The sequence below is a fragment of the Vicia villosa genome, unplaced genomic scaffold (assembly GCF_029867415.1).
Source record: "Vicia villosa cultivar HV-30 ecotype Madison, WI unplaced genomic scaffold, Vvil1.0 ctg.001509F_1_1, whole genome shotgun sequence".
NCBI classification, from domain to species: Eukaryota; Viridiplantae; Streptophyta; class Magnoliopsida; order Fabales; family Fabaceae; genus Vicia; species Vicia villosa.
The window spans coordinates 300,337-319,495 of record NW_026705644.1 but is presented as its reverse complement, the minus strand read 5'-3'; the positions used below and the strand labels follow the sequence as shown (position 1 = coordinate 319,495).

At 39.9% G+C, this 19,159-nt stretch overlaps 1 protein-coding gene across 1 annotated transcript; it reads left to right on the top strand.

Annotated features, from left to right (window-relative positions):
* The first annotated feature begins 1,272 nt into the window (after positions 1 to 1,272).
* Positions 1,273 to 1,998, top strand: LOC131635558 (uncharacterized). The gene has a single exon (XM_058906186.1). It carries the CDS (start codon positions 1,273 to 1,275, stop codon positions 1,996 to 1,998), a length of 726 nt encoding a protein of 241 aa, XP_058762169.1.
* Positions 1,999 to 19,159: the final 17,161 nt, after the last annotated feature.

The window sequence follows — 19,159 nt, the reverse complement described above, 5'->3', positions numbered from 1 at the left end:
CGAGACTCTTGATACCATGTTAAGAAATATGGTTGGGCCTAACTCAACCCTACAAAACCGGCTTGTAGGGTGAGGATTGCCCTCCGATGTGGGTCTCTTAACAATTTGTTCTTCTTAAGTATGAGTCAAATACAATAATAGAATTCTTGCTTCCATGTTAATCAATGGCCATTTCATTCTTTTAATTGTTTGGATATTTAGTAGGTACTTACTATCTTACTTCTTCGTGGATAAACGTAGTTTCGAATTGGGTCATATATTATAGTTTGCTATTTTGTATCTTTTACTAGGATTTTGTTTTTCTTCAATTAATGTTATTCCTTTTATTTTTTTGTCTAAACACTTCTTGTCAACGAGGGAGCTTTATACTTTATGACGGAGGCATGTGCCTGTTGAGAATAATGCAAGTGTGAGTGTGGATAATAGTCTCACATTGAAAATGTATGTGGTGACTTGAGCATATATAAGTGGGAGAATCCACTCACCTATTATCTTAAGAATTTAGATGGAGAAATGGTGTCTCTCCCACAAAAGTGTGTTGTTCAAGCGGAATATCCAAAAAATAACAATACTCTTGAACTCGACCCTCCCCCAATTATTGCGCTAACAAATGGTATCAAAGTCTGGTTCGAGAAAGGGACCGGCTTACTTGTATCAAAAATATCTCCACATGGTCGTTGGTATGTGTTTCGCATGTGCGTAGAGTGCCACTAAATTTAATAAAAATATATTTATATAACAATTAATAAATATTTATTTATTTAAAATATTAATATATTATTAGAAATTATATATAAATTTACATGGTATATGAATAATTGTTTAGGGTCATGCTCGAGATGATTGTAATTTTTTTAAATGTTAATTTTAAAACAAAAATATGTTCACCTAAAATATAATAGATTAGTTTTGTACTAAATTTTAAAATATTTTTTCATTATATTTTTAGAAAATAAAATTTACTTTTCTATGTTTTTTTAAACACTAAAATGTAACCACTAGATTGGAGACAACTACAGATTTCCACGTGTTTCTAGAGAGAAGGATGTCTCTCTCTCTCTCTCTAAAAACTTAGCGTGTTTCCCCACCCATCTCTTACCCCTAGGGTTACGAGGCGGCGTTTTTCTCCCCCCCAGACTCCATTCTGGATCTCCCTTCAGCTTGTGTTAAATCCCTCTCTTTTCCCCCGTTATCGGTGGGTGGCCCTTGTTCACGCTCTCTCACAACTGTGGCCGTGGTTTTTCTTTTTCAAATCTAGAACGGTGTTGGAAGATGGAAAAATGGAAGGAGATTCCATTCTCGAAGGAGGAGGAGGAAGGCATAATAGTGGAGGAGGAAGAAGTTTGTGAAGAGGAGTCCTTTCAACGTACTCTTGCCGGAAAGCTGTGGACTGAGAGTAGCTTCAATGCTAGAGCATTCAAATGCACTATGTTGAGTGCCTGGAAGCTAAAGAACCAGGTTGAGATACAAGATTTGAGCACGAACCTTTTCCTCTTCAAGTTTTCCACGAAACGAGATCTGGAATCAGTATTGAGGAGTGAACTGTGGAGCTTTGACAGATCTTTGCTGGTGCTTAAACGTATTTCTAGGGAAGAACAACCTTCTGAACTCAATATGAACTTTGGAGTTTTCTGGGTCAGAATCTATGAGCTTCCTTTGATGTTAAGATCTAATACCATGGCTCGTAAGATAGGAAATATCATCGGCTCCTTTGAGGAGATGGATCCTAGAGATGCTTGTAGAAAGGGGTGCTTCATGAGAATCAAGGTGACTATGGATTTGCAGCAACCTCTGAAAAGAGGGACAATCATTAAATTCAAAGAAAAATACAGAAGGGTCCATTTCAAATACGAACGACTCACAGCCTTTTGCTTTGCATGTGGAAGAATAGGGCATCAACTGAAGGACTGTGAATCTTTGGAAGACCTTACGGAGGAGAGTTTTGAAGAGTTAGATGAACAAGATCTGTCGTATGTTCATTGGCTTAGGGCTTCATGATCACCATTAACTAAGATGTCAGAGGAGCAAAAGAAGAAGGACTCGAGTTCAGGAACCTGCAGCAAAAGTCTTTTCCAATCACCTTCCAACCAGAGTAGATGTGGCTTTAAAGGTAAGGGGATTTTGGAGGAAGTTGAAGTCTAGCAACCAAGAGGCCTGGATGAGATAGTTGAAACAGAGAGAGGACACGTTGCAACCTCAAAGGAAACAAATCTTGATATTGAGGTGGTAGCGTAGTCCTTTGGAGCGGTGGCTATTTCCAAGGATTTCGACTCGGGGACAGTCCAAACCAAATCTGTAGAAGCACAAAAGAGGAAGTGGGTAAGGAAGAAAGGGGCGAAGAAACAAGGCGGTTCCCAGAAGAAAGAAAAGGCAATTGAAAGTTCAAAATGTCAACTGATTGATGTTATGAGCACAGAGGGATACATTGAGGATTGTGGCAGTGGAGAAAAAAAGAGGAAGCAAGATTCGAGTTCACCTGTGTTACCAAACATGTTACCAGAGGTGGTGTTGGAGGACCAACACCGCCTAGACCAATGAAACTCTAGAATTGGAATTGTAGGGGCCTGGGGAACCCCCGTGCAGTTCGAGCCCTGATACGGCTCATTTGCTCTGAAAACCCCTCTTCGCCTTTCATCATGGAAACACGTTTGAAGGACAAAGAAATGCCGAAGATTGTAAAGAAGCTTGGATTCAATACTAACATGTGTGTCGATTGTAATGGGATGGGGAGAGAGAGATCAGGGGGCTTGTATCTTTTGTGGAAAGAAGATCTCAATATCAGAATCCATTCCTTCTCTTAGAATCACATTGGGGGTGAATGCTTAGGAGATGATGAAGATGATAGGAATTGGAGTTTTGCAGGTGTGTACGGTTTTCCCATTGAAGCACAGAAGTAAGAAACTTGGAGTCTTGTCCATAACATTAGCAATGATCTAGGGGGCGTCAAATTTTGTTTGGTGATTTTAATGATGTAATTCAACAAAGTGAGAAGATAGGAGGCAATAGCAGATCTCAGTCCCAGTTCATGTGGAGTAGAGAGACAGTGGAGGTGTGTGGCTTACAAGACTTAGGATTTGTGGGCTATCCTTTCACATGGTCGAATGGTAGAAGTGGTTCTGAAAATATTCAATGTAGGATGGACCGTGCATTTGCAAACTCGTGTTTCTTGGAACTTTATCCCCTTTCAGGTGTGGTGCACCTGCCCCGCCATGGATCTGATCATGCGGTCCTTCGTTTTATGAAAGAAGAAGAAGAACAAAATCAAAAGAAAAGGGCAGTTTTCAGGTTTGAAGAAGTATGGGCCAAGGATGATAGATGCAAAGGATGGGTGAAACATTTATGGAAGGAGACAACAGAGACTTTCACTCAAAAGCTTATGGGCATTCAAAAATTAAAACATTCTTTCAGGGACCTGAGAACTGGGAAAGTTGCTGAGGAGATAAAAAGGATCGAAACTATGCTCAAGGAAGAAATTCGCTGGTCAGGAGATCCTGCAGAGATTCAGAAGTCCAGAACTCTTGAGCGCCAAAGGAATAATTTTCTTAAGATCGAAGAAAATATGTGGAGACAGAGAAGCAGAGCTCTTTGGCTTAAAGACGGAGATCGAAACACAAAATTCTTCCACGGCAAAGCTGATCAACGGAGGAGAACTAAATCTATCAAGAAGCTAAAGGATCATAATGGCAAATGGTGGAAAGGCCAAGCTCATTGTGAGAAAATCCTGATTGATTACTTCAAAGGACTCTTCTCCATTTCCTCACCTTCAAACATCCATGAAGTTTGCAACTCGATCAATGGTAGACTGAATGTTGACCACAAGAGGTTCTGTGGTTCACCATTCATGGAGGATGATATCAAAGACGCCATTTTCCAGATGCACCCAACGAAAGCTCTAGGTCCGGATGGGCTGCCAGCTCTGTTCTATCAAAAATTCTGGAAAATTGTAGGGAAGGATGTGTGCAAAGTTGCTTTGGACATTCTCAACAACCAAAGATACCCTTCTGATTGAAACTCGACCTTTATTGCCCTCATTCCAAAGTTAAAAAAACCTTCCCATGCACATGAATTTAGACCCATCAGCTTATGCAACGTGATCATGAAAGTTGTCATAAAAGCTATCTCTAACAAGCTGAAACTCATCCTTGCAGACATCATCAGTGAAGCACAGAGTGCCTTTGTGAAAAAACGGTTGATAACTGACAATGCTTTAATCGCAATGGAATGCTTTCACTGGATGAAGAACAAAAAGAAAGGAAAAAAAGGAACAATGGCTTTGAAGTTGGACATGTCCAAAGCATACGATAGAATTGAATAGGAGTTTGTGGAAGGAGCCTTGAAATCTATGGAGTTTCCAGACAGTTTCATTCATCTCATCAAGCAGTGTATCTCTACAGTCTCATACCAAATTCTTCTAAATGGCCAACCTAGCAGAAAATGTGTTCCTCAAAGGGGTCTCCGTCAGGGAGACCCTCTTTCCCCGTTTCTTTTTATAATGTGTGCTGATGCTTTTGCAGGTTTACTTAAGTCGAAGGTTCTTCCTCAGAGATCCATGGCATTCATGTTGCTAGGAAGGTGTTTACGGTGATTTCCGGTAAACAACCGCTAGTCTTCCAAATTATAATAAATATGATTTGGTTACTCGCAGGATCGACTAGATTTATCCTAGGACACATAGTCAAAAAGATTGTTATCAATGTTCATTTGAACCATATTCATGATTCGTCTTCTTCAATAAGCGTTGTTCGATTAAAGAACAAGTAATCTTGATAATCACTTTGTTATATGTAAGTATGATTTCAATGAAAAGATAAGTAACATAACATATGAAACTAAAAGGACTGTTAAAACGTAAAGAATCTTAGAATGCAGAAACGTTAAAGACTTTGAAAGTAAATAACATGAAAGTAATTCGAAAGTAAATGACATTAAGGTAAAGATACAGAAATGTAAATGGCAAGAAGTAAATGGAATGCAGTAATTCTGAAAGATATTTGAAAATGAAAGATAATACACATGTATTAAAGTGGTGGTGTCATACGTACATTTTCTCAGCGAACTCTTTCTCTTAACACTTGATACTTGAGTAAATATGTGAGTGATTTGTACAAAATGAACACACAGAATCCTAACATTAAGACTCCTATTTATACTAGTTTCGACCTTAACGGTCCTACACTAATCTGCTGCCACATCTCTCATAAGAACTTCCAGCGACGCCATCTGTTACTTGGACAGTTACGAAACCGTCTTCGAATTTCAAATCTTCCCGCCTGAGTTCGTCTTCGACGCGTGGCAGTGTATTAAAAACACTACGAAAACACGCTAAGTAGTAATACTTGAATATATTTTATAAATTTTGTCTAAGTCCCCGAAGACACATACTTTCAATAGCTTTCAGTATTCATTATCTTCATAACAAACTTAGAAATCTTTATTCTCGAAGCATGGCCATCAGTAGCCATCTTTCCTTCGATTTTCCACTTCTTCGAAGGACAAATATTACAAGACGAAATCTTCAGCTAACAAATTTCCCCCAATAAATGCCTGTTTCGAAAATCAACAGAAATAGGCGTTTCTTGTCATCATAAGATTTCGTTTCTTATTGATCTTTGAGAGTTCCAAGACTGCTGACTAACGTCATAATCATTGATGACCCTGTTCTCGAAACGTCTTGTCATTTTCAAAGATGTCTTCTCATAACTTACATTCCCACGTTTTTGACCTTACTTCTTGATCATTACTCCTACATACTAGGAGTGAAGCTAATTTATTCGACCGCCGTCGAATTAAATCACCAGCCGCCACGTGTTCTTTGGGTTTTACCCAAAAGATTTAAAAAGGGTTTCCGTTAAACCTTTAAATACTTGGTCTTGCACTTCTATACAACCTTTCATTCCTATTTCTTCATCTTCTTCAACAGAAAAACCAACATCCCCAATCTTTTCAAAATCTTGCTTTCTCAAAAACCTTTCTTTTCCTTGCAATGGCTGAACCTCTTTCCTTTAATAACATCAAAGCCGTCATCAAGAATGATTTCAGACTTTCTGAGGATGAACTTGTTCGTAACTTCATCAACATCGAAACCCTCTTTGTCAATCAAGAACTGGACCTCTATTTTGAAGAAGTCTTGGAGGGTGCTATCTACCCCAACATGTTGGCAGAATTCTGGATGAATGCGTCCCTACGCATAGATCCTGAAGGTAGGACCACCATTGATTCTGATATTCGACATGCTCGTCTTAGCATCACTCCCACCACTATTGCCAACCTAATGAGATGCAATAACTCTGGGGAAACTTTTGATGACAACAGTTTCAACATGACTACTCATCTCATATTGAGAACTCTTATGGATAACGACCGCTTCAGTGCCAAAGTTATCAGGATCTGGCACCAGATGCTCGTGGGAAACTTTCAACCTCGGAGGATTGATGAAAACAACATCATGGTTGAAGACTTGGAGTTTATCCTCTGTGGTCTTCGAGGGAAGAAAATTAACATTCCTTTGATGATCTTTAAAGGACTTGTTAAGGCTGTCTCTATTGGTGTCAACCGTCAAGGGAGTGTGACCTGTCTTCCATACGGGAGACTCCTCAGTTACATTTTCCTTAGGAAAGGTGTAGTGAAGAGGATGCGCAATTCTGGAGCCATGGATATGTTCGAAGCTGAACCCTCGCCTGTGCTGTCCTTGGAAGGTTTAGACCAAAGGATTAACTAGCAAGTATTTACCATAGGTTTTTTATGCTTTCTTTTTCTTTTGTAATCCCAGATCCTGTTCTTTGGATCCTTTTGTAATGCATGTACTCCTATGTTTTGAATGAAAAATATTTTGGTGTCTCTTTAGACTCTTTTCCTTCCATTTAACAACCTATTCTGATTGTAAAGCCATTTTGATCAATGTGACATATATGTTTTGACACATGCCTGACCATTTTGGCTTTCGTAGTACCCTGAGTATCTACGTTTTTGCAATCTTTACTTCGTACATACTTGGTTTATATCTCTTCAAATATTTCCCGTTTACTCTTAAGATCCTACGATCTTCTGCTAACTCTTCAATTTCGTAAGCATTGCTCGAAAATACTTTTAAGATTCGAAAGGGTCCTTCCCAATGTGGGGACCATTTACCAAGTGCCTGGTTCTTTCGATCTATAGGTAAAATAACTTTCCAAACTAAGTCATTATTAACAAAAGTTTTACCTTTCACCTTTTTGTTGTATGCTCTGGACACTCTTTCCTTTTGCCTTTTTATCATTTCCAGTGCTCGAAGTCTGTCTTCGTCCAAATCTACTAACTCATTCATCATTAACTCCCAGTACACATTGGGAGGAATGTCTGCTTGTCTTTGTATTCTTACCGATTGCAAATATATCTCAATTGGGAGTACTGCATCATGTCCAAACGTCAACTGGAAAGGAGTTGTATTTGTAGCTTCTTTTGGAGATGTTCGACAAGCCCAGAGTGCTTGATCTAAAGTCTTATGCCAGTTCTTGGGTTTCTTTCCCACATGTTTCTTAATAAGGCCAATTATTATTTTGTTTGCTGCTTCAACCTGTCCATTTGCTTGAGCGTAGTAAGGTGTAGAAGTAAATAACTTGAAACCTATTTCTCTGGCAAAGTCTTGCATTTTTCGTCCAGTAAAGACTGATCCCTGATCGGTTGTTATACTTTCTGGGATTCTAAACCTATATATAATATGTTTCTGAATAAACTCAATCACAGCCTCTTGATCCACATTTGCCAGTGGTATTGCTTCGACCCATTTTGTGAAATAGTCTATTCCTACCAAAATGTACCTTTGACCTTTAGATGACTTGGGGTGAATTTCTCCAATCAAATCTAATGCCCATCCCCTAAAAGGCCACGGTTTTACTATCGTACTTAATTCGTTTGCTGGAGCGTGTTGGATACCTGCATGTTCTTGGCACTCTTGGCACCCTTTCGCAAACTCTATGCAATCTTTTAACATCGAAGGCCAATACATCCCATAACCAAACAAGAGCCATTTCATTTTGTGCCCTGCTTGATGTGCACCACATGCCCCACTATGTACGTTCGACAGAGCCAAGTATGCTTCTGCTTCACCCAAGCATTTCAACAATACCCCTTCAGGAGTTTTCTTGAACAATTCATTTCCCATCAGGAAATATGATAAGGCTCTATACTTGATTTTCCTGTCTGTATCCGTCGAAGGATTTTTCAGATAGTTAATAATTGGACTCCTCCAATCTGTGTCTGCCAACGAGTCTATATTTAGTACTTCGAATTCTTCTTTGTTGGCATAACCCAATTGTGAGTTCTCTAGATCATTTGGAGAAAGTTTAGTAGACATTGCTCTTCCTCTTACTTCAATCAATTCCTCCAACTTTTCTTTTGATACTTTATATCCTGAAGCTAATTGTGCCAAGTCGTTTGCTTCCTGGTTATTCACCCTTGATACGTGTTTTAATTCCACATATTCGAATCTCTTGAGTAGCCTATTTGCAATGACAAAATACATGATCAAATTCTCTTTGATGCACTTGTACTCCTTTGTCAATTGTTTGATGACTAATTCGGAGTCTCCTTTAATTTCGACTCTGGTTGCCCCCAATTCTAACAAAGCCTCAAGTCCAGCAATTAATGCTTAGTATTCAGCTTCATTGTTGGAGCATAATGGACCTTCGATTTTATACTTGAGCTTTGTTGGAATTCCATCAGGAGAAATTATCAACATTCCAACTCCAGTACCCTCTCTATGTGTTGAACCATCGAAGTATAACTTCCAAGGTTTTAAGTCCACATAATGCTGATGATTCTCAACCACTGCATGGTCGACAATGAAGTCTGACACAATTTGACCTTTCATTGCCTTGAGAGGCTGAAATATTAATGAATATTCAGTAAGGGCCAAAGCCCACTTGCCAATTCGACTATGTAGTATTGGCTTAGATAACATATGTTTAATAACATCACAATGAGATGATACGTAAACATCAACTGGCTTTATATAATACTTAAGTTTGATACAGGAGAAATACAAGCAAAGGCAGAGCTTTTCTATATCAGTATATCTAGTCTCTGCATCATTGATTACTCTACTTAAGTAATAAATGGCTCTTTCGATGCCATTCTCATCTTCTTGTGCCAGCATGCTGCCTATTGTTTTATCTGACGCTGAAATGTATAGGCGCATGTGCTTCTTCCCATTTGGGGGAGACAGAATTGGTGGACAAATCAAGTATTGCTTTATCTGATCGAAAGCTTCTTGATGTTCAGCACGCCATTCAAATTTTCCTTGCTTAAGCCGTAGTAGAGGTGAGAAAGCTTGCGTGCGTCCACTCAAGTTAGAGATAAATCTCCTTAAGAAATTTATCTTACCCATTAATGATTGTAGTTCTTTCTTCGTGGATGGAGACTTGGTTTCCATAATGGCTTTTGTCTTGTTCTGGTTAATTTCTATCCCTTTTTTGTGGACTACGAAACCCAAGAAATCACCTGCCTGCACAAAGAAAGCACATTTGAGGGGGTTCATCTTCAAGCCATATTTCCTCATTCTTTCGAATGATTGGCTCAGATGATCGAGATGACTCATACCCGAGGTAGATTTTACCACAATGTCATCTATATATACTTGCATGAATGTTTCTATAAAGTCATGCAATATAGAATTCATTGCTCTTTGATAAGTTGCCCCAGCGTTTTTCAAACCAAAAGGCATCACAACCCATTCGTAAGTGCCTATTGCCCCTGGGCAATGAAATGCTGTTTTGAATACATCATCTTCTGCTATAAAGATTTGATTGTATCCCGAATATCCATCCAACATGCTCAAATACTCAAAACCTGCGGCTGAGTCTACTAGCATTTCTGCTACAGGCACAAGATACTCGTCTTTAGGAGTAGCTGCATTAAGGTCACGAAAGTCTATGCAAACTCTTAATGAGCCATTCTTTTTAATTACAGGTACTATATTAGCAATCCATTCAACATACCTTGTAGTTTGGATAAATTTGCAACGCAAGAGCCTTTCGACCTCTGCTTTAATCTTTGAGTGAATTTCTGGCGCGAATCTTCTGGGAGTTTGCTTTATAGGCTTCTTCCCTTCTTTTATTGGTAATTTTAATTCGACTAAGTCTCTTCCTAGACCAGGCATCTCATCATAATCCCAAGCAAAACAATCTCTGTTTTCTTTCAGCATTTTGATGACCATTGCTTTTAATTCTGGTTCTAGTTTCGCGCTGATATATGTTATCCTTTTTTGATCATTGTCTCCAAGATTTACTTCTTCAAGTGGATCTTGGGCCAACATCTTTATGTTCGACGCCATTGGGTCTTTTTCGAATCCCAAAGGTTCCTCGTCGTATATTGCATCTAACCTTTGATTTGGTTTTTCTCTTATGATCTCTTCGTCTGGAGCCGTGTCTTCAGAGAGTTCGAAACTCGTACGTATCTCCAATTCTGTTATTCCTTCTTTGGTTAGAACTGCATCTATCTTTGTATTTGATAGTTCGGCTTCAAGAGCCGCCTTCCTTTTGTTCTCGGCCACATAGGCCGAAATCTTTTCGAAGAACGAAGACTCAGACATGATTAATGTCATCATCCCAGCCTATTGGCCGTACTGTTGGATAATTCTCCAATGGTGCTGTATCTGCTGGCCCATCCATGATCTCTCTATCCCATTGGAATCCATTTGGGTGTAAAGTTAAATAGTACAATGCATTTTTATTTGGGGTATACATCTCTTCTGCAGCATGACAAGGGCCTATGTTTGCCAGGTTCCTATCGAAGTTGGTTTTATTCACCTGGTTGACTTCAGCCATATAGTAACTCTGATCACCTTCGATATTCTCCACTATACCATCTTCCATCCAAATTGTCACCCTCTGATGCATTGTTGAGGGCACAGCTGCTACCCCATGAATCCATTCCCTACCAAGCAAAAGGTTGTAGTTTGCTTTTGCTGGTATAACCATGAACATAGTTGGCCTGGTAACTGAGCCTACTGTCAAATTGACCTGAACGACTCCCAGTGTTTGTCCTATTTTGCCTTCGTAGTTAGATAAAACCATGTTATGTGGCCTTATATCCGTATCGAACATACCAATTCTCTTTAGCATGTATTGAGGCATTAGGTTCACTGCTGCTCCCCCATCAACTAGGACTTTATTAATGCCAACATTCTCAATCTTAGCCCTGATATAGAGTGGCTTCAAATGATTTCGCATACCCTCATCAGGCCTTTCGAAGAAAGCATTCTGTTCTTCAACTGCACCATTATTCAGCACATAGTAACACACAGGTCTGTGTTTTGCCATTTCTTCGATATCAGCCTCTTCACAGTCTTCCACTTCAGTTTCCTGATTAAACTCGTGAGGGAGTACGGATACAACATTGCAATTCAAGTTTATAGATGACACTCCATCAGAATCAAAATCATTTGTCATTCTATCCTCTTCTTTCCAGGAATTTGAACGCATCTTTTCTTCTTCATCCAAGAGTTTTTCAGCTTCGAATAATCTGCGTTCCACCGGAGGTTTGTTTGACTTTGCCCCCTGGTGTGGGACTTGGTTGCTACTAGATTCTCCAGTTTCTCTTGGCCTGTATTCCTTCTGAGCCTTTTTTATTCTCTGATGCCTTCTCCACTGGGACCGAGACATAGGATTTTTTCCTTTATAATTCTCCGATCGATACGCCTCTCGATTTGGTCTTTGAAATTGTTTCCTATATGCCATTGCAGTTCTCCCTCCTTGGTCCCAACTTCGCCATTTGTTGGTTCTTGCATCAGCTTGCACCCACCTATCCCTGGGTGCATCTGCAGGGATTTTAAATGTTACCCTTCGAGCTCTGGGGTGTGGGCTATCAGGCCTCTTTGTTGGAGTCCATATGTCGAAACCGTACAGGTTAGGACGTAACCCCTGAGTTTCTCGACTCATGTAGCAGTACACACGTTCGAATGATCGTGCTCGCATTTCATCATAGACTGCCCCACATCTGGGGCACAGAGCAACTTCAGTGTTTCCTTTGTGGCATCTGACCAAAAATCCTACTAAGCTTTCCTCCATCCTTGGGTACAGTTGTAGTAGGGGATTTGGCTCTCTTCCTGGGTGTTCCCATCTTTCACGTCGAGCCCTTTCGAAGTTGGCTTCGACCCTTCGATTCAGCATGATCGAACACCTTGGACACATCCATTGTTTACCACCATTTCTCTCATGGCAATTCCAGAGATAGTCTTTGAGGCTCTCAGTTTTTGGAGGGACTTCGATGCCCCCATTTTGCCTCGTCAGCCATGTTTCTAGTTCGCCAAACTCAGACACTAGGCGTCTGGCGCTGACCATGTTAACCACTGCTGGAGGAACTTCAGAGATTTGGATTTTCTGGAGTTTCATCCTGAGGTCTTCAGTGGCCTCACTGTTTTCTTCCTTCGATGCTTCAGTTATCTCTGTCTTGGAAGATTCTTCAACATCAGTATTGAAGACTATGTCACCATTTAGGCTTTCAGTAGCCTGCTTTCCATTGAACATTGTTTTAGTTTTCACAACTTCGACTTCAGATGCCTCCACCATGTTGATATCTTCTACCTCACAGAGGCTAGCGTCAGCAATGTTCAGGGGATTGGTATCGACCCTCATGTGACTCTTGGTCTTGTCAGCAAACTTCAACCTTCCATCATTGATAGCATTTTGAATTAGATCCCTGAAAAGAAAACATTGAGAAGTTTTATGGCCTAAAAAACCATGATATTTACAAAAACCTCTTTCTTCCGTTGTTCCAACGGAGGAATTTTAGAATTTGGAGGTAGTATCATTTGGCCATCTTTTACCAGTAAATCAAATATTTCATCACACTTGGTAACGTCGAATGTATAAGTTTTCTTAGGGAACCTATCATTCTTATCGTTTTCTACTGGGTTTTTTTCCATTTGCAGGATTTAGCAATTTGCAGGCATAAGGTGGCGCCTCTTTCAACTCATCCAAGTCTATTTCGACTTCTTCAGGGCTATATGAGTCATTGAAAGACTCATCATCAGCGTCCTCGGCTTCGACGTACGCTACCCTTTCCTTCTTATAACTTTTATTTGCCCTAACTTTTTCTGCCTTCAGACGTTCAACCTGTCAAACCCTGTCTGCTAATTGGGCCATGTCCCTAAGGTATTGGGTATCTAGTTTCTTTCTTATTGAATAATCTAGACCACCCGCAGCCATCTCGACAACTTCATGCTCTGGGACTGTTGTAAAACACCTTGATTTCAACAGACGGAACCTATTCAAGTAGTCATCAATTGTTTCTGTGAATTTTCTCTTAATACTGGCCAATTCTTTCAAACTTATCTTAGTTTGGCCCATATAGAATTGCTCATGGAACAGCCTTTCTAAGTATGCCCACGCATCTATCAAACTTGGTGGCAAAGTAGTAAACCAAATGAAGGCATTCTTTGTCAACGAACTAGGGAAATATTTGATCCTTAAATCCTCGTTTCCCGCTAAGTCTCCTGCTTCTGTCAAATATCTAGCAATATGTTCCACCGTTGACTCATTAGTTTCGCCTGAAAATTTTGTAAATTTGGGTACCTTAGTGCCCCTAGGCAATTCTGTCTGCATGATATAATCTGATATAGGGGACGTATAACTTGGACGTCTAAGTCCAGTACTAAGGCCATTATTGGCCATAACCCTTTCTATCATGGCAGTTAAGTTATTTTCTGTAGCCAGATTTTCTCTTCTGACTCTTTGGACAACCTCATCTGGGTGTTCGTTCCTACCCACAACCCTTAATCTGGGTCGCTCTTCCTCCATTTCTTGTCGAACGGGGACGGTTCTTTGATTTGAAGCCTCTAAGTTAATTACTGGAGTTCCTTCGATCGTCTCTGTTCTTCGTGAGGGGCCTACATCCCTGGTGGCTGTCCTAGATAACAGAACTATATCTTGTACACGTTCCATAATGGGCCTCTCTTCTTGATTCGAAGGCTGTTTGTCTTTCCTTCTAGGTGGTGTTACTCCCATGAACTCTGCCATTCGGTTCATTTGAGATGATATCTTTTGGAAAGTCTCCACGTTTTCCCTATTTGTAGTAGCAATATTTGTCACTAGTGGGTTTAAAATTGAAGTCAATTCTCTGGCCAAAGCCCCTAGCATATCATGGTTGCTTGCATCCATTTCTTGTCGAAATGCTGCTTGGTTATTTGTGGTAAAGTGGGGCATCTGGGTAGAAAAAATAGTGTTGTGTGCACTTCGACCCACTGAACTAACATTCGGTGAAAATGTCGCATTGTTAGTTGGGGCATATATAGGTCCTGCCCCTCGTACGCCTGTTCCATATTGGTATGGCATTCCATATGGATTATTTGGTCTCCATTCGAAAGCAGAATTCGTGCCTTGACCAAACAAATTGTTTGCGGCATTTGTCGAGGAAAACGGTACGTCCTCTGCACTTGTGGATGAGGGTGCGGTTGTCGACACTGAAACTGGAATAGTCCCTGAGGGTCCTGTATTATTTTCAGGCATAGCCTAGGAATTATCTGCAGGTCTCGATCCATTTGGACCCGTTGTATCCCGTGTTCCTTGAGTGGAAGTCGAATTTGCCGCTCCTGATCCTGAACCTTGTGGGGGATCTTGATCACCCCCTGCACTGGCCGTAACGACCATTTTCTTGTTGTACCTTCGTTTGGGAATCGGTTGTGCACTGTTCTTTAATTTACCGTTCCTAAGGTTCATACAAGGTCTTGATATTGTCTAGACAAAAATAAAGCAATTGATTAAAACAATCCGCTTGACACTGTCCCACTGGGCGTGCCAATTTGTTTACGGTGATTTCCGGTAAACAACCGCCAGTCTTCCAAACTATAATAAATATGATTTGGTTACTCGCAGGATCGACTAGATTGATCCTAGGACACATAGTCAAAAAGATTGTTATCAATGTTCATTTGAACCATATTCATGATTCGTCTTCTTCAATAAGCGTTGTTCGATTAAAGAACAAGTAATCTTGATAATCACTTTGTTATATGTAAGTATGATTTCAATGAAAAGATAAGTAACATAACATATGAAACTAAAAGGACTGTTAAAACGTAAAGAATCTTAGAATGCAGAAACATTAAAGACTTTGAAAGTAAATAACATGAAAGTAATTCGAAAGTAAATGACATTAAAGTAAAGATACAGAAATGTAAATGGCAAGAAGTAAATGGAATGCAGTAATTCTGAAAGATATTTGAAAACGAAAGATAATACACATGTATTAAAGTGGTGGTGTCATACGTACATTTTCTCAGCGAACTCTTTCTCTTAACACTTGATACTTGAGTAAATATGTGAGTGATTTGTACAAAATGAACACACAGAATCCTAACATTAAGACTCCTATTTATACTAGTTTTGACCTTAACGGTCCTACACTAATCTGCTGCCACGTCTCTCATAAGAACTTCCAGCGACGCCATCTGTTACTTGGACAGTTACGAAACCGTCTTCGAATTTCAAATCTTCCCGCCTGAGTCCGTCTTCGACGTGTGGCAGTGTATTAAAAACACTACGAAAACACGCTAAGTAGTAATACTTGAATATATTTTATAAATTTTGTCTAAGTCCCCGAAGACACATACTTTCACTAGCTTTCAGTATTCATTATCTTCATAACAAACTTAGAAATCTTTATTCTCGAAGCATGGCCATCAGTAGCCATCTTTCCTTCGATTTTCCACTTCTTCGAAGGACAAATATTACAAGACGAAATCTTCAGCTAACAGAAGGCCCCTATTATCACCCATATTTTCTTTGCAGATGATTGCTTGTTGTTTGCCCAAGCCAATGAAGCTGAAGCTAAAGTTATTCTCCAGACAATTGATGAGTACCAAAAAGCATCGGGTCAAGTGGTCAACTTTGACAAATCTGAAGTCTCCTTCAGTGCCAATGTTTCCAATACCTCCAAAGAGTGTCTTCGCCAAAGATTGGGATTTAAAGCTGTGGGAATCCATGTTAGATATCCGGGTCTCCCTATGGTGTTTGGCAGGAAGAAAAAAGATGTCTTCTCCATGGTCATTGACAGAGTCTGGAAGAAGGTTAAAGGATGGAAGGAAGTGTTGATGTTCTACTCTGTAGAATTGTCTTATTGGCATCCATGCTTGGCTAAAACATAATAGCAGTTGAATGTAATATTGTATAAGTCTTGCAAATATGAAAAGAACAAAACAGGTACTAAAGCAAGATGTTATATGGAATGTCATGACTTCAACCATAACATCGCGCCTGCGGAACCGAGGAAGAAAGATTCAGTTTGGTTTTAAAACAGATACAAAATATTCTATGAGAATATTATGTAATCCTATGTGGCGCATATTTAAAGGTCAAAGAATCAAGTCAGAATATTGAAGAATCAAATCTGAAGATTGAAGATTCAACGGTTTCTAATTTAGGAGATAAATTAGGAAACTTACGATTAAAAGACTTTATTTGTAGCCGAATATTTTCTGCATATTTGTAACAGCAAGAGTGCTGCGATTTGTAAGCCCAAGACCAACTGGGATCAGGTTATAAATAGAAACCTTTGTAACCTAATTTAGAGCGCTGATAGCCAGAGCTAGGAAGATGTAGTCTCTAGGGTTAGCTGTGTTGGTGAACCACCCAGTGTGTGGGATGGTCACTGATTTGTGCCTCAAATCCTGTAGGTGAGAGGTTTATTTTATTCACTCAGAAGCTGTGAAGCAATGAGTGAAGCTTTTGTTCTTGGAGGAAGCTTGTAAGCAACTTCAAGTTAACGTTGTATTTGTTTGTGTTTAGAGTGTTGGGAATTAGGCTGTCGATGCAGTGACTGAGTTGTTGACTGCTAGACATCATTGCTATGATTGGGAGTGGAATGGAGATATTCCATATCTAGGGAGAACCTAGGTAGAGATTGCATTGGGTAGGGTTTAAGTGCGAAGTTGTAAACGGGGAAGTTTAGCTTCAAATTAAGACTACTGATAGTGGATTTCTTTCCTGGCTTGGTTGCCCCTAGAGTAGGTTAGTTAGAACTGAACTGGGTGAACAATTCTGTGTGTTATTTATGTTTTTGCATTGTTTGTTTGTTTGTTTGTTCAGTTTGGATGTCATAGCATAGCTCATAACATCAGTGTTTGGTTTAATGAGTGTGCTGTCACAGAACCTCTGCAAAGCAGATTTCTTTGTGTTAACTGAACTAATATGATCCCAACACTCATGGACTTCTGCAGGTTAGAAGTAATTCAATAGGGGGGATCTGTATGTACTGCCTCAGCTAAGTTGGCGACAGAAAAGGTGTCGTGACATTGTGTATGACATTCTGAGTCTGTCTTACCAGAATTTTCAGGAAGGTTTCTTGTCTCGAGCCGAGAAAGAGGTGCTCATTAAAGTTGTGGCCCAATCCATTCCAACTTATATCATGAGTTGCTACAGACTATCCGATAGTTGCTGCAAAGAAATAGAAATTATCCTGTCTAGATTCTGGTGGGGCTCTAAAGAAGGTGAAAATAAGATCCACTGGATGAGCTGGAAGCGTTTGGCTCACTCAAAAGATATTGGTGGAATCGGATTCAGAGGCATCAAAGACTTCAATACTAGCCTTCTAGGAAAATAATTCTGGATATTGATGCAAGAAGATGGTTCTTTGTTTGAAAGATTCTTCAAAGGCAGGTATTACCCGCGCTGCAGGATCACAGATGCTCCTGTGGGATTCAAACCTAGCTATGCCTGGCGCAGTATATTCAGTGCCAAAGATGTAGTTGTTGCAGGCTCAAGATGGAGAGTTGGAAATGGAGAAAAGGTTCTTGACTGGAGGGACAATTGGGTGCCTTCTACCCCAGGTTTCAAATCGTTGGTTTGGCAAGTATATACAAACCACCTTTTAAAAGTCTCGAAGCTGATTGATGTTGATTTAGGACTATAGAATCGCTCTTTGGTTCTAAACACTTTTCTAGAAAGTGATGATCAACACATTCTCAGTATACCTCTATCGAGGTATCTACCTGAGCACAAGCTGATATGGCACCATGACAAAGAAGGAGACTTCACAGTGAAGTCAGCTTATCATCTCCTGAGTAAGCAACATTTCAACCAAAGTCTTGGCTCTTCTGTTGCTATTGAAAGCCCTTTGTGGAAAAAGTTGTGGAAACTTCCCCTGCAAGAAAAGATCAAGAACTTTATGTGGAGGCTTCTCAAAAACATTCTCCCCACCAGAATTAATCTGAAAAAGGTATTTGTGTTGACTTATCCTGCCCCCTGTGCCACACTTGTCCTGAAAGTAGTAGACATGTATTCCTAGAATGTGACTTTTCAAAAAGAGTGTTTTTCTCCTCCCCTTTGGGCATTAGGACCCCGACTGATTTAGATGTGTTTGAATGGATATCTAACTGTTTCAAAGATAAAGATCCTTGGCTGGCCCAAGTTGTTTGTACTGGAATGTGGAAATTGTGGCAGGCAAGAAACAATTTAGTCTTCAAGTGTGAGGTGCCAAACCCACAAACTCTGGCTAGTTCGATTGTAGATGCTGTTATGGAATGGGGAGACATTAGAAAGCCTGTGGATCCAAATTCTTCTTTGCAGGATTCATGTGTGAGGCCAAACTGTTCATGGGTTGTTCAATCTGATGCTGGATGCTTCGAGGGAGGTGTTGTGGCGCTTGGGTGCATTATAAAGTCTACAAATGACAAAATCCTCACTTCTTCCTGCCAGAGATTCTCCAGTTTCACTGATGTCGCCACTGCGGAGTTGATGAGCATTATGTGGGCCATGCATCTTGCCTTGGAGCACAAGCTAGATAATGTCATCTTTCAATCCGATGCTCTTATAGTTGTGGATTGCATCAATGGGGCCTCCTTTTTCAGCTTATCTGGAACTGCTTGTGAATGATTGCAGGGAACTGCTAAAGAACTTTAAGAATGATGTAGTCGTTTTTTTTAATAGAAATAGTAATGGTGAAGCCCATCATATGGTGCATGTAGGACATAAACTTGGCTCTAATTGTTGGACTGGTGTAATCTCTCCTTTGGAGGTAAACTCTGATTGTATGGCCACTGTGGCCCCATCTTTTCTTTAAGGAATTTATTTTCATCTAAAAAAAAAAGATTGGAGACAACTACTCATACCATCGTTAATTAATTGCTTATATATAGAGATACATTGATAAACATTTTTATCAATAATAAAATTGAGAAAATTACACA

Bases quoted from the DNA above. Each gene is read 5' to 3' on its own strand.
- LOC131635558 (XM_058906186.1), top strand. From the start codon at position 1,273: ATGGAAAAATGGAAGGAGATTCCATTCTCGAAGGAGGAGGAGGAAGGC.